This window comes from Odontomachus brunneus, unplaced genomic scaffold (genome assembly GCF_010583005.1).
Source record: "Odontomachus brunneus isolate Ranch 3 - 2012 unplaced genomic scaffold, Obru_v1 Obru_scaffold_074, whole genome shotgun sequence".
NCBI classification, from domain to species: Eukaryota; Metazoa; Arthropoda; class Insecta; order Hymenoptera; family Formicidae; genus Odontomachus; species Odontomachus brunneus.
In genome coordinates, this window is record NW_022639524.1 from 523,237 (window position 1) to 539,090 (window position 15,854).

Below are 15,854 nucleotides of genomic sequence, written 5' to 3' on the forward strand. Positions count from 1 at the left end.
AGAATCGGTGAGTTCGAAAACTACGCGACATGTGGCTATCGATAAAATTAAATTGGATCGTCGCAGGAACAGATCGTGATTGGATCCTTTCAGAATTTTGTTCTTCTGTTTCTTCTACCTACTTTTTCATTCTTTTCTGATTTTTCTTTTACGGTCGAAAGTACTTTTTCTGGCTCTCCTGCGACAATCGTCTTAAAGTTCTACGTAATAAGAGAGCATAAAAAGGATTCATAAGAAGAAACATACGTTTTTTCTTGGAGTCCTCATGCATACCTCCGGCTGTCGCAGCGCCGTGATTATGATGGTGGAGGGCTAGAGGGTCCTGGGGATGCGGGTGAATGGCGGCTAAGGCACTTCCGGCTGGGTCACCTGGATTGACCCCGACCCCGACCCCCAGGTGTAGAGCACCATGCTGCGTCGCGTGTGCCGGAAGCTCCATGCTGATCATAGCACGCCACCCTCCGTCCAGCCCTCTCCTCCCGCCACCCTCTTCTATCTCGGACAACACCTCGCCGGGTTGTCGGACGAGGTGTCTGTTCAACCCCTCGTCGCCTTCTGAAATCAAAAAGAATCATTCGGCTAACGTCTCGAGCAGAATATTTTATTAACGGGTAAAACTGATCCAGAAGAAGAAGGCAGAGGAATTACATCATCAAATTAGTAGGAAGTATAGAGTGAAGTAATAAAACTGACAAAATACAGAAGCAAATTGCGGGAAAAGAGGATGAAGAGGAAATAAGGAGAGCAGTGAAGAAGTCAAATTAGAAGAGGAAAGATATAAAGGGATAGGAGTATACGGCTGAAGGAAGGAACAGGAATATTGTGTATCAGGACGATATAGTACCCGTTCAGTGAAATAGAAAAGTGTAATTAGACGTGATACAGAGAAAGTGTAGGTAGTGTATAAAGGATGTTAGACAAAAATTAAGAAGATTGTGAAAGGAGATTGCAAGGGCATTTAGGTAAAGGGGATGATATTGTAAAGTCAATTACATAGAGAGGCAATGTAACTACAGGAATATTAATAACTAGTTAGATAAAAATAAGAAATGGATGGATGTGTGTGATTAAGGAATATAATTGTAAATCAAGTCTCTCGCTCAAGCTGAAAGAAGATATATTGATTAGACGAGTTTTACTGCCCATTTATTAGTGAAGCAAGTGTCGTTCTAACTGGCCAGTTTCTGACCGGATTAGAAATTGGTTAATTTTCGACAAACGTTTCGATTTTCTCGCGGAAAACTAAAAGCTTTCACGCTCTCGAGCGATTCGTCGCGGTCGACGTTTCTTGCACGGACGCGAGTGGAGGAGGCGGTGACACGACGGTGATTCTGGGTTCTCGTCGCGCAACGGGCACGAATTTTCGGTCAGTGACTCGACCGAAGTAGGATCGATGGTGCAAGAATACCGTAGACAAAGTCCCGATCTATGGTGGCAGTCTAGGCAGCGATCGGCGAGAAAGTGTATCCTCGCGGCGCACAAAAATAAGTCTCGGTGGTCCAACCACCGCGATGGAATTGCCTTTGCCACGCTTTTTACGCGCCGAGTAGATAATTTCTTCGTTCCTTTCTACGTAATGGCCCGGCCGGGTGAACTTTTTTGCTTATTACGTCCGGGAGGAGGTGAGGAGGCCGCCGCCGCCGCGTAGAGCGACGCAGCGACGACCGCAGCGAGGAAGGCTACGGAGGCGCAAGGTGGGATGCCTCGGATGAATGAAAGGCTGAATGGAGCGTAATTTCGTCCACGCTGTTTATCCGACCGTTTCGACGCCTCGGCGCGAGGCTGCATTGTCTAAGTTTCGAACGGACTCCTCGCGACGTGACGCGTTGCAGCTGCCGCGGAAGAAGGGTTAAGGATGTGCGTCGCCGGCCAACTGTGAGGAAAACGCTAAACTCGTTTTCCATCTTGGGTCAATTTTTCACTTTCATCAACGCCTCGGCGTATTCGCTAGTGTCTCGTCGGTCGTGAAGCGCGCGACCATCTGTCCCAATTAATTCCCGCAGCTAAGCAGCTATCCCATGGCGATATCTTCATGGGAACGTTTGGAGCGGAATGGAATTACGGTCGAGGCGTTCGCCTCCGAGCTCGTTCGACCGCGTGCGCCTATTTCCCGACGATACTTCGGATGCGTTTCGCGAATGCATAATGTAAGCGTGCGGAAGGGAAAAATCGGCGCGGCTCCTTCCTGTTCCCGCGGACCAGAGAAAGATAGAGAGAAAGAAAGAAAGAGAGGAAGAGGGAGAGCAATGTCGGGGCCTTTAGTCCAGAGCAACCAACGTTGGGCGCACCAATCGTCATCGGGCCGCTCGCAGGCCGGCCATCCGTGAAATTCGAAACTGCTCCCGCGTTCCGCCGTTTTACATCGCGAAACACGCGGATCTCATAACTACGCGTGGGAGTGAGACTGGGGAACGGTTATCGTCTGCGGTCAACGACTGTCCACCGGCGGCGGGGAGCGCTGCGCCTTTGTATTCCCCCGGCGATTAAAACCTCGGCAGGCTCTAATTTGCGTGAGGAAGTCGCCTTCGGACGGGAGTCTCTCCACCGGGGAACGATCGTTTCTTTCTCTGTCTTATTTGCCCCTTCTTCCTCAACGTTCTCCAAGTAACGAGTTTATAATCCACGGGCGACGCCCGGGCGATGATTGAGCGTCGACGCGTTGCATTTGAGCGCGATGCGCGTGAAAACGGCGCGTCCTCGATTGTTCCTCATCGGGTTCCGCGAAGAACCTCGGCAACTTGCAAACAACCCCTCGAGCTATCGAAGAGCTCTCGAGAAGGCACCTTCGCTGCAATCCCACTGAATTGCTCGCTTCTAAATCCCCAGCCCCTCCAAGACGGATGTCAATTTCAGCCGAGCAAAGAAACGCCGAGATTACGCTCTCTCAATTCCCCGAGCGTGGCTTTTTTCCCGCGGCAAGGAAGAGCCCGGACGAGGGTCCAAGTTCGTTCTCGGACGTTCAGCTGATCGGCGGTGATAGTCGCGTCCGCGGCTCTCGCGGGCTCTCGCGAACTCGTGCTACCAGCAACGTGCCCTCTCCTAATGGAGGTTGGAATGTAGCGAGTATACGCCGACGAGTAAACGTCAGGTAAGAGGCAGACGATGATCGCCCGACGAGGGGGGCGGCGGCGGCGACGGCGGCGGCGACGGCGGAGGGAACGGCTTAGGCCCCGAACAGCCTTAAGTAAAGCAAAGTGGGTGAGTCGTGGACAGCCAAAGTACGCGTAAAGACCAGCCTTAGAGAGACTCGCGCGCGAAGAGAAAAAGAGGAAGAAAGAGAGAGAGAGAGAGAGAGAGAGAAAAGAGAGTCTCGTCCCTGCGAACCGTGGGAGTCGGCCACCAGCGCACCTCCGGCTGCTCCGCGGCCATGGCGTATACGCACTCGCTAAAACCATTGTTTACGGCCGCCCTGAACGCCCGCGTACTTTACTAACTGGGCCCCGCCGCGGGACCGGACCGCACGCCGGCTACTCTGTTGTGCGCGTCTCAAGAGCGGAGGTAACTGTCGGACGAGGAAACGCCGGCCTGAACGCGGATGATCGAGCTCTGTCCGTCCACGGGTGAGGCCCCGCGTTTGCGTACGAGTGCGGAGCGACGTGCATCTCGCGTGTGGTCGGGACCCCGCGCGGATGACCTCGCGGATATTGCCGCCAAGATAAATAGCCGGCTATCGATCTGTTCGAGGCAGCCTTCTTTCAGCCGGAGAATATACACATGCGCGCGCGCGCGCGCGCGCATCCCGGCGGCGGCGAGCGCGGAACGATCGAGAAATATATATCGGCCGACCATTCAACCCGATCCGATAACGAAATAATTTCCTCCGACGGCCGGGAGGAGATCTCGCGGTATGTCGGCGCGGCCTGCGCGCGCGTTAGCACGAGTCAATTATGCCCGCGCGTCTCTCTGACGCTCGCGTGAGGAGCGCTCTGCTCGTTTAATCGCCGTATCAGTCGCCGTCGATGTTGGTGCCTATTAAGACGTTCGATTTGCCAGGTGTGTCTCCCCTCGTTACCCCGAGAAGAGTGACGGCAGGATGAGGGACGGCAGGACACGACGGGAGTATCCACGATGCGCGCAGACCTCTTACGTAAACAGTGATGGTCCGAGGCGATGTTGCCCAAGTCCAGCCAGCCGGTGTAGACCGGCGGTGTCCGGTAGCCGGCGAGACGCGCGCTGCTACCTTCCGCACCTTCTACCTCAGGCTTGGCTAACAGCAACGGCCGGCAACGGCCAGCAACGTCGATTCCCCAACCGGCCAACCGGTAATGGCGGTGCTCTCGGGGCTTAACAACGCGTGACAATATGCATCAAGGAATTGCTCGAGCGCGGAACAACTCCGGCCGCGCTTCTCTCCCTACCTGCTGTGTGCGAACATCTCTGCGAAGAGCAGAGAAGAGGAGAAAAGCGTAGGTGCGTGCGTGCGTGCGTGCGTGCGTGCGTGCGTGCGTGCGCTGTGTGTGAGTTCGTCTTCGTCGTAGCCGACGACTGCCAGCAGCATCGTTCCATACGTTCGCAACGGCTACGCGAAAGCTGCAAGCGAGAAGAGGAGGGAGAGCTACCCGCCCTCTCGGACGGACTCTCACGCGAAAACGCCGATACATTATGCAACTCCTCGGTCCATAAACGAACACTCCCGCCAAGAATCCGCGCGAGGAATCCTGGGAAGTTCCTCCCGCGGCGTACATCGGCGATCGCCCGAGGGGGCAGTCCAGTTTTCGCAGCAGTTGGCGCCGTCTCGATCATGTTTATTAATCCGTCGGGATTACGCCGCGGAATGCCGGCGATCTTTACGAGAGCCTCCTCTTCTCCGGATCCGCGGCTCTCGTTCTCGCGGATTTTTGCGTTTCCGCGTATTCACGAGTTGCGTTCTTTCTCACGTGAGCCGCTACGCACCGCTCGGACGAACGAGACTGACCACGACCGACGGCGATAGGGAAATGATCGCTTGCCTCCGTGTTTCGTTCGCGACAAAAACACCAAACGACACTCAACACAGCCACCCTGCAGCTTTCCTACTCACCTCACGCGTCCATGAATATTCACGCCGTGGCACCTCCAGCGAACGCGATCTACCACGGGGACGTCCTACGGTCCGCGCTCGATCGAGCTTTCGAGTAACAACAAGGTGCCTTTTTCTCTCCATTTCTCTCCTCTTCTCTCTTCCTCTCTCCCGCTCATTAACCCCATTACCCGTACTTGGCCAGCACGGGAGCGCGAGCGCGTTGTATCAGCACACGAGCAAATCGCAAATGCATATATCTATATTAATGCCGGCTTATATACAGCGCGCCTCATAAACATTAGTCAGTTACGCCTACGGCCCTCATTATTACCACTACACGACGTGGTCGCCGGTCGAAGGACTCGAAATTTCACCGCCAATTAGCCGCTTCTCCTCGAAACGTAAAACTGACCGCACTGACGTCTTTGAACACGGGAGAACTCCTCCGCTGAGGTAAAAGTGCCTGGACACACACTTAATTCTGGATATTCTTCTTGTTTTTTGGTCTTTAAATACGAATATTTCAGTTTTCAATATAGAGTATGTGTACACTGAGAGAAAAAAATAGTTGGAATAACTATAATCTCACTATATTTTATAGTTTGTTTTGGCCTCAAACATATATTTATAGTTCATCTAAACATGAAGTTATAGTAGAATGAACACAGATTTATAGTCACCATCTTATTACTCTATATATATATAGTAAAGCATCTTTTGAGAATATAGTTACATGTACTTATATTTGCCAAATATTCCAATTGTATTGACTATATAAAATAGTTAATTTCTCTTATCATTCAATATTTGCTACCTTACTATATTTTTTATTTCAAATAATTATAATTCTTGGTAAAAATTTTACACGGGTCAGTTATACTATGCTTATATTGTAAATATTACAAATATTATGGTAACATTTACTATAAAAATTATATTCCTAACTATAATCTTTTTACTATGTCATTATAGTTCCAAATATCATACATTTTTCTCTCAGTGTATATAAGATAAATGAATAATTGCCACGTAGGGTATCTTTGGAGAAAAAGACAACCTTTGAATTTTCGAAACTGTTCTACTTATAAAAAATATTATCACTACACGGAAAAAACGATATGGTTACCAAATGCATAATTATGGTTGCCACAATAAATATTTGGGACAACTATGTCTACAGTTGCAACACTCATATTGATATGGTCGTGCTACTGTAGTTGAGATCACTACAAGTGCGAACATTGGCGCGGTGGTGCGACAACAATTTACGCCAGTATGAACTATGATATGGTTGTCACAACCACATAGGTTCAGCTACGGAGGAATAGTCGGGACAACTATATGCGCTTGGTACAGTAAATATAGCGAATGTTAAAACACAAAACAATATAGATGCCCCAATACTTTGTACGGTAACAATGTAATTTTTGTCTCAACATCAGCCGTTCTTTCCGTGACGCTTTTTTCTAAGTGAAACAGCTTTGAAGATCCAAAAATCGACTTTGTTTCTTGTCTCGAAGATATTCCAGGTGGCATTGGCTGATTCACTTTATATATTCAATACATATGTATATAATAAAATGTCTGTCCATGTATTGTCTATATTAACTCTTAAACCCTGTGACCGATTTAGACCAAATTTTGCATAGTCTATAGGACCCTGCAGAAAATATAGGCTATCATCCTCCTTTAATTTCATTCTCTTTGTGATAACCTGAGCAATGCCGAGTAGTTTAAGTCAATAGTCTTAATTGAAAGTTTCAATATTCGTGTTTACAGACCAAACCAATAAGAATATCCAGAATTAGGTACGTGTTCAGGCGTTGGTACTTTAACCCTGATTGCTCCTTGCTCGGGAGGATTTTTCCAACACACAGCGAACTTCCCCTTGGACCCATCTCTCTCTACCCACCTCTATCTCCTCCTTCGCGAGCTATCGAAAGTCAATCGTAAAAGCCGAGTATCGTTATCGGACGCCGCACGTCGATGTTGATATCGAACAGCGCGCTGCGGCGGCGATCGACACAGCCGCGGCGCGGCTTGGTGTCCTGTTAATGAACAAAAATCCGCGAGCCTACTGGAGCATGGCGACGAGAGAGCAGCCCACGTGAGAGATATGCGCGAGTGTGCGTTTACACTCGCAGCTATATCGGCCGTGTCTGACAGCGCGCGCTGTCCGATCGACAGCGGCGGTTTGTCTGCGCGCGCGGGCCGGGTCAAGTAATTCCAGTTCTCTCGTTGACGGCGGGACTACTCCGTCATGGGGTTCAACGTATGTAGGTAAATATAAGTTGCGCGAGAGCGGCCAGCCGGCCGAGTAAAAGGGAAAGACGTGCGGCTTTCGTGGATAAGTGACTTTCGAAGAACCACCTGTGGCACGTGCCATTAACGTGCTCCCTTGCGTGTCCGTACGTGCGCGAATGTCTCGATATCCCGCCATCGTGCGGCGTGGGTGTAACAGGTGAGCGCGGATACTGTTTTCTTTGCGGACGGGTCTCATGTAATACACGGCAATTTCAAGGGTTGTAATTGCACGGGCCGCGGGAGGAAACGAGAAAAAAGGATAGAGAAAGAGAGAGAGAGAGAGAGACGTGGAAGCGATCAAGAGGAACGGTCGATCAGCGACACTCCGGCAGGTTCGCGTCGTCGACGCGCCGTTTTTCGCGCGCCACGCAAAATTTACATTTCCAGTTCGATTATGAAGAAAGATGCGAACCCGTCGCATCTTTCTTAACGAACTGGCTGCGTGATGCTGAAATTATTCCAGGAAATGTCCGGGAAGAGAATGATCGTAAAGTATTGCGGTGTATTGCCGCGTATCGATCTGTGTACAGGTGTCGACGAATAATTACCGGCCTAGCGTCCACGTGAAATCAAGAAGAAAAGAGAACGCGTTGAGATGCCGTTGACGTGTTTATCGTCGTGCAACGGAACCGTACGTCCTGAAAATACGTGTCGGCCAACGCGCGCCCGCCACACGGTTCTTCCATAACGCGAGTTGCCACACGTGCGCGCGGGGGGAGAAGAAGGGGAGGGGGGCGGTAGGATAAAACCGCGAGTGTATTAGATATATTAATGGGACGAATAAATGCACGCGCGCGGTAGACTCGCCGATAAGTCCGCCTTTGAATCGCGCACAGCCGCTATAACGGTAAGACGGTAAGATACACGCGGCAATATTGCTCCCCGCGCGAGAGAGCGAGATCCCTGCTTTCTGGGGAGTGTAGCTCGGCGAGTAACGCGAAACGCTCTACGCTGAGAGCCCCGCCGGCCGCTCAATTGGCTCTCCTTGCGAGAATCGCGCTTCCAATTCCGGTTTTCCGCCGCGAACGGCCAAAGGGAAGAACGAGAGGTGGAGACGGGTAAGTGAGTATCAACGAGTCACCTGCAATAAAGTAGTAGCCTGTTGCTTGTTGCGCACAACTGTCCTATAGAATATATATATATAGAATATATATATATATATATATATATATATATATATATCCTATAGAATATATATATATATATATATATATATATATATATATATAAATATATATATATTTCATATATATATATATGAAATTTACTATGCAAACCTCAGCAATCCTTGGCAAGGTAAACTTTACTGACAGTCTATCCCTGGACTGCTAATATAGTAAAATTGAAAAGAATTTATATGAAAAAAAAAAGAATATTCTCTCTCACTCTCTTCATGTACTAGTAATGTATTTACTAATATAAAATATTTTTGGAGTAAGAAAATATATTTTCTTAAAACCTTAGCTTTTCCACACATGAAAGCACTCGTTTGTCTCATCTAATTAAAAAAATTTAGATTTACTGTGTTTACTACAGTATCTATTGAATAAATATTCTTGCATTTTTCAGATATTTCTTCTCTCATTACTATGTATATACAGAGTGAATCACCTAATGTTAGATTCTAAAATATCTGTCTTTTTTTTTTTTATATTAAAGGAATATTTGTACGAAGTAAATTGCGTGATTGAAAGGGTAGGCTAACCACAATATTTATCTCTTCTAATCCACACATAATTTATTACATATTTCCTTCTGATATAAAAAGCAACAAGAATATTTTACAGTCTAACGTCAAGTGACTCACTCTGTATATTTTTTTATATATACACATACACACCCAACGCATTATTTCCCATACAGTTAAGTTTCCTAAGCCGCGTGCACGAGATATTTATTACAATCAGCCACGTGTCCAACCTTGAGTTCAGACCGTGAACGATCTGCCGGAGCGTGCAATTTCCCTGTTCGCGGCAGCAAGGGGAGGCATATCGAAGAAACATCGGTACCGGTAGGACTCCGCGCATCCTGGAACGGTTAACAGTACCGGCAGTTCGATCCTAATTTATAAAGCTCGCCGCCATCCACGGCAGGCGGCCACTATTTTAAGCGGGATATCATTTTTGTCTCTTCCAGGCGCGCCGACGCGCTTATCTCGCGCAGTCCATTTAATCCCGGACGATCTCGCGACCGTCGATGCAGCCCGATGGGGAAGAGGACGCGAAATAAAAGAAGGAACCCAGAAGATCGCGAAGCGCCGTAAATTATGGCGCGCGATCGAATCCGGCTGCAGATACCGACAGCACATCTGTCGCGCGTGCGCGCGCGGCTTCGATCTTTTTCGAATTCCGCTACAAGATGTTCCACATATGAGGCAGCAGCAGCAGCAGCAGCACCGCCAACTGCACAGGTAGTAAAAGTCACCGCAGCCGCGGTCGGATTACTCAAACCGATCGCCTGCTCTCGCAGGTCTTCCCGAGCTTCCGATTCCGGTTTTCTATCGGCGCGAGAGCGACCGATGGAGGAGGCGGATAAATGAGTTTTAAAGAGCCACCTGTGGCCGCGTGGCACGTGCCACCGTCGGGCTAATCCCAAGTTGCTCCCTTCGGCCCGTCCGGCGTCGTGCAGCACAAGGTAGCAGGTAACAGGTACCAAGGTGCATCCCACCGCCATCGGTGCGGCGATCAGCCGCCGCATCTGGTAACGGCGTCCTCCTCCCGTCCGTTTCTCTCCCGGGTCCCGACCGACGATTACATCTACATTCCCTATAAATACCGGTTGCCGCGATTATCCGCTCCTTCATCTTACCGATTCCCCGCTCTCGAAATATCTCTATCTCTCGCGATACCCTCGCGATAGCCTCGCGTAAACGCGTCCGGTCCATGAGCGAGGCCGAAAAAAATGGGATGCTTCCGTTGATTTTCGTTGGATCAAACACGCACGAACGTCGAAACAACGCACGACACGTCACCAATTCAAATTGAGGTGATGCGTGCGTTCAATCGATATCCAATCTATGCGTCACAGCGTTTGCGAACTACGTCCTGCGGTTTATGCAGATGAGCCTTTGCGATTCAGAAAAGACGCGAATCAATAAAAAAGAGAGTAATGTCGCGTAAATAAAAAATTTCTTGAGATCTAATTGGGATCCAGTCTAATTTCCCCGCAACAATTATGGATTCTGAATAGAAGTGTAATGTTTCAAACAGGTGATTCTAAGTGGGGAAGGCCAGAGTTTTCTCAATTTCCTAGTCTTCATTTTATGTCAGAAGTGAACAAAACGTGTTGATTTTCCAAACAATTTCATTATTCAATGAGATGCTTAAGGTGTTTTAAAAATGTTTTATTTTTTTATATTTTCTTGTTAATATAGTCTCAAAATATAACTATCCTAAGTTTAAAGGAAGCTTATCATGTACTCAAAAGAAGAATTCTCTCTATAAGAACATTGTAAAACTTTATCGAAGAAAAAGTTGACTCGACTCTATACAGGAAACAAACTGAATTTTTGTTTTAATTTATTATTCTTAACTGAAATGCTAAACTTACTATACGGAGAAAATGTTTGAATCAATCAAATTTCTGGTGAAATATGATCAGCGATCTTATTAACAGAATTCTGAACCGGAAGCTTCCTGATTCGTTTATATTTCAGAAATTTGTTTAATCCAATCGATTTTTTCGCATGTAGGACTCAAAGTATATTTTGTATAAAGTGTGACGCCATTTCTGGATAGTGAAAAATGTATTTAAAATATGTACCAAATTAAAGGCCTTGATGAGCTTATTACAAAGCTATAAGTTTTAGAGTCGCCAGTGTATCGTTCCAACACTACGGTCCAAAAAGGTTCCAAATTTTAAGCTACTTTATGTTTCTTTAGCAAAACTGTGCGGATTTTAAAAATTCAAAATGCTACATATAATAAAATTAAATGAAATAACATAATGTAAATGAATGGAGGATAAGTAAATTGGCAGTAGAGAATAGTTCAAATCAGTTTAAGGGGGCAATACCGTTTCTCTGGTCAAAAAAATCGATTTTTCTGTTTTACATTTTATTAAACTATGTATTTTTAAGAATCTATTCCTACTTATCGCATCGAAAAATTCGAAAAATTGCGTAAGTTACAGCCTATTATTCGAAGCGGCGCCAGATTTGACGGCGCTCATCGAGCCATTTAAAATTTCGTTAGATATATGAGGTCCACGAAGGTCCTATAAACCCTAGGTAACAAAAAAGCGACTCGGGTGTGTTTGTTTTATGGGTCTGGAATCGCTAATTAAGTTAAAACTTACGTAAGTACCAGAAATATAAGCTTAAATAGTATCCGAAACTTTAAACGCGTTTTTCTTAAAACGATTTTTCTTTAACTGGCAATTTAAAACAAACTGCTGAATCGATCAACTTCTGCCTATAGCTACATATTCAAAACATGTGTTATTTTCGTCCAAACTAGCGAAATTAAAATATATTAATTTTTCCTATTTATTTTCAATGAAAAAACTGGCGATTTTTCGAGTGTTTTTTTCAAATACCTACAACTTGCTGAAAAACGATCCGTTTTAAATATCCCTAGTTCCAGCGATAATTGAATGTCCCTAGTTTAATAATCTTTTTGGCTTTCTTGTTTCAGATTAACGAGTTATGAGATATCATGCGCGCTATGGAGCAAAAACCGCTCATTTCAGTTTCACGTGTTTTTCAATAACTTTTATTGCAGCGTACATATAAAAATTCTGACATACAAATAAAATATGTAGTATTTAGCGTACCAAGTTTCAAAATAATCGACCGCGTAGTTTCTGAGAAAAAAAATTCACAAAATAGCCTCCTTTTTTGGCCGAGAAACGGTATTGCCCCCTTAAATGATAAACCAAAGTAAATTGCGTACCTTTATGACTTTCGAATTTTGCGCTTGACAGCAATTGGAATCGTGTCCAGTCCTTCATTTGGAATCTTGCATCCGTTGCTGTGTCCATATGAGAGGTACCAGATGAATTTTTAAAATCCATTAAGTTTTGCTAAAGAAACATCAGTTTGAAAGTAAATTTGGGATCTTTTTGGATCGTAGTGTTGGAAAGGTACACTGGACGGCTTTAAAATTTATATCTTCGTAATCAACTCATCAAGGCCTTTAATTTGGTGTCCATTTCAAGTACATTTTTCACTGCCCAGAAATGGGAGACATGGGAGACTATGGACCAGTGGCATCACTCTTTGAGTGGGCTTACGACGAACTCCCTCAGGACAGATTTGCGGATACATAAACTTATGAAATACTCGAGACAGAGGCAACACTTGTTCGAACGCGGTATGTATCTTTTTGCGTGATGCCGCTCGAGAAAGGTCCTCGATCGATGTGGAATATCGAGCTTACGCCGTGAACGTTCTAACGAGCCTCTGCCCCGGTAGACGCCGTTAAAGTGAGAAATGATTTGTCGCGTTCCCGGGGGGCAGCGAGTCGCTATGCCGCAACCGACGCCGCTGATCGCAGGGTAATATCGCGCTCACTTTCCAGCGATTCGCAACAGGACGATATCATCGATCCGCGTAATTCCCGATCGTTAGAAGCGCTAATGGCCGCGTGGCAAAAAGGCGTTCGGTGCGTGTGCGCGCGCACTTGTGCGTATGCGTATGTATGCATTCGCGGTTACGCACGGACATCAATCAGACGCCGGCCCTTAATCGGCCGCCATTTGATAATTACAAAGTCAATCGAATCGGCCATCTAGCCGCGTAATGGCCGGCGGCTCGGTCGCCTCGGCTCGCCACGGTGAGCCTATAGGACGACAGGCAGGGGAGAAAGGCGATTGAGAGAGGCGTAGGTGACCGGAGAGGTGGCCGCGAACGATCGCGATTACGCGAAGGGGGTAAAAGGGGAAGTGGAATTAAGCGCGAAGAGAGACCGGCGATCGATCGACCGCCGGTCGGTCGGTCGGTCGGTCGGCTGGTCGCTTTTTAGTCATCCTAGGCCGCGGCGACTCGCGGGATACTCGATTCGAGCCACAGAGCGCGCGGAGAGCTCAGACCCTGATGCGACGCTCGTGCGTGAATATAGAAAAGCCGTGCCGCCACGCCGTGGAATTCCGCGCGCGGTGCTGAGTAATCTCGATCGTCGGCGCGCGGAAAGTGCATCTTGCGTCAGTGCACTTCGATCCCGATTCATTGTCGGTTGTTTTGTTAGGATAATGCGCGCGGCGCACTGGTGCCGTTAGCGCTACGATTTCATCATCGTCGTTACATTATTGCTATTAATAGGCTCGTTACTTTTATTATCCTTGATTCGCACCTCCGCGATTGGTCGACGGCGATTCTCACGACGCGACAGCCGAGCGCGAGTCTAAATAAATACTATCAATTAAATAATAGGAAAAAAGGGCTAATTCGAGTTCAAGCACAGGATTAATAGTGCTATGTGCCATATGGGTAAAACCTTCCTTGTGTTAGGAAATAGAGCAATATTTATTGAACATGAATACTCAATATAAATAATCAAACGTTTCGGCTCAATCATGAACCCTCTTCAGTGATATAAAAAAACTCAAGGTTTACAAAACGAACGCATTACAAGTAAAAGAATTAATTAAAGACCTTAATAAAATGACATGAATAGCTGACAAGACCGTTACCCGACTAACATTAAGAAGTTCAAATTAATATTAGGAAGTAGCCATAACTATAAAAAGAACCATAAAATAAAATAAAAATAGGTAAGATTAAAATATAATAAATAATTAAAACGGTCAATATAAATTATCTTTGTTGAGCTCGGCTAAAAGTGAAACGATCCTGTCAACGATAACATCGCCACGTCTAAGTAAAAGAGATAATAACAGATTTATATACACGAGCATTAACATTGCGGCGACGACTCTTGGAAGAGAAGGAAACAAAGTTTTATTTTCATAATAAACCGCAGTAGCTGTTGCCCAAATATTCTGTGTCCTTTTGAGAGTTAAGTCCATGCTAAATAAATACGGTAAAAGTACCAGTGCGCCCGGACAATGCACAGGACTCTAGACATTCTTATTACTTTGGACTTTGGTCTATTCGTATTGAAAGACTAAAACAACAAGAATGTCTAGGACGCGCATTTACGCTTAAACTATGATTCTTTACACCTACGTAGTCAATAATGTTACGTAAACTATATATATAAGATGTCAAGTCTGTAGATAACAATCTATAAGTGCCAATTAAAGAACATACGGCTGATTAAAAACGTGAATTAAGGAAGGTTTACGTCTTTGAAACCCAGATTTATGGATATTCCTAAGCAAGTTAGCAATTATGGGTGTCTCCCAAGCAAGTTAGAGTCCACAGATTTGTCTGGTCGCATTCCCTCCCCTCTGCAGAATTGAATCTAACAAATTGTCAGATAATGAAACAGAAGTTTCATGCAATGTATTTTTTTTTTAAACGTTACGTTTATAATTAATAGAACAGACACGGTAACTGCCTCGTGATTCAATCACTCTTCACTGTAATTTTAATATACAAATTCGCGATAGTTTACGTAGTCCACACAGGAAATGGCTGTGTGTGTACGTACACATCGCGTAGACAACCAATCCGCGTGGACACTTTTGAAATCTATCAGTACAAACCCCGCGTTCGAGCGCCGATGCTCTTGTTCCGTTCATATGCCGTCATATCCTGGCGTTTACCGACTGTCACCGGAGATTGACACGCTCGATGCAGAATGTGAGGGAAGTCCGCGAGTCCCGCCGCAATGAGGGTTTACCTTTCGTCTCGGTCGTGTAGATGTCGAGGCGTGCTCGATTTTTATCGGAGCTCCTCCACGCGTGTTAACGGTAAACCGCACGAGAGCCGAGTCGTATAATCGATAAATTCATTGTGCACACCGCGACTTCTCTCTTTCTCGATCGTCACGACAATACCGCGATCGCTCGCGATCGGGTATATAATCGGCTGAATTATACACACGTCTAACTGTAACACGCCGCGAGCGCGCATCCCTCCCCCTGTCCTGGGAGGGACTGGTCCCGACCGCTTCCTCTTTCCTTCCTACGACAGCGTCTGTCGTAGGAAACGATCGTGTCCTTCTCGACGTAGGACGTCCTGGATGAGTGCACGTGCACCTGCATGCCGGAATGCGACTACGGGCCGAATGCGAGCGAGAGAGAAACAGATAGAGAGGAAGAGATCGTGACTGGGTGAGCGTAAATCACCGGCGACGATATCTCGAGATATCTCGCGCGTAACGACCGCTAAAAGTAGCTAATGAGCTGCGATGTTCTACAAAGGGGGATACGCGGAGGGAGATATTAAACGCGAGGCGCATGCAGAGGGATCAACGTCGCTCTAAGAAGATGTCGCATTCCGAGACATTCTCAACGGGAGACTGAACAGAGATTGAATTGAAGTTCGCGGGCTTTCGCAAGTATCGCATAAATATCGCCTCTTAACAAATTTACAGCTCATAACAAATTTACAGCTTCCACTCGTGCTCGCGCTTGTGCGTTAACGCGACTTTCTCTCTCTCTCTCTCTCTCTCTCTCTCTCTCTCTCTCTCTCTCTCTCTCT

At 46.6% G+C, this 15,854-nt stretch overlaps 1 protein-coding gene across 3 annotated transcripts in view; it reads right to left on the reverse strand.

The window, feature by feature from the left end:
• LOC116847115 (loricrin) overlaps positions 1-15,854 on the reverse strand; it is a 233,164-nt gene that overhangs the window by 172,478 nt on the left and 44,832 nt on the right. Inside the window, exons 1-2 of one of the 3 annotated variants that reach the window (XM_032821766.1) lie at positions 12,199-12,359; positions 274-555 (exon numbers count right to left, since the gene is read on the reverse strand). In XM_032821766.1, the coding sequence (XP_032677657.1) occupies positions 274-555; positions 12,199-12,319 (403 nt within the window). In that variant the 5' untranslated portion in view covers positions 12,320-12,359. Of the gene's footprint in view, positions 1-246; positions 556-12,198; positions 12,360-15,854 lie in introns of those variants that run through there. The other 2 variants (XM_032821765.1, XM_032821767.1) reach the window with 2 other exon arrangements.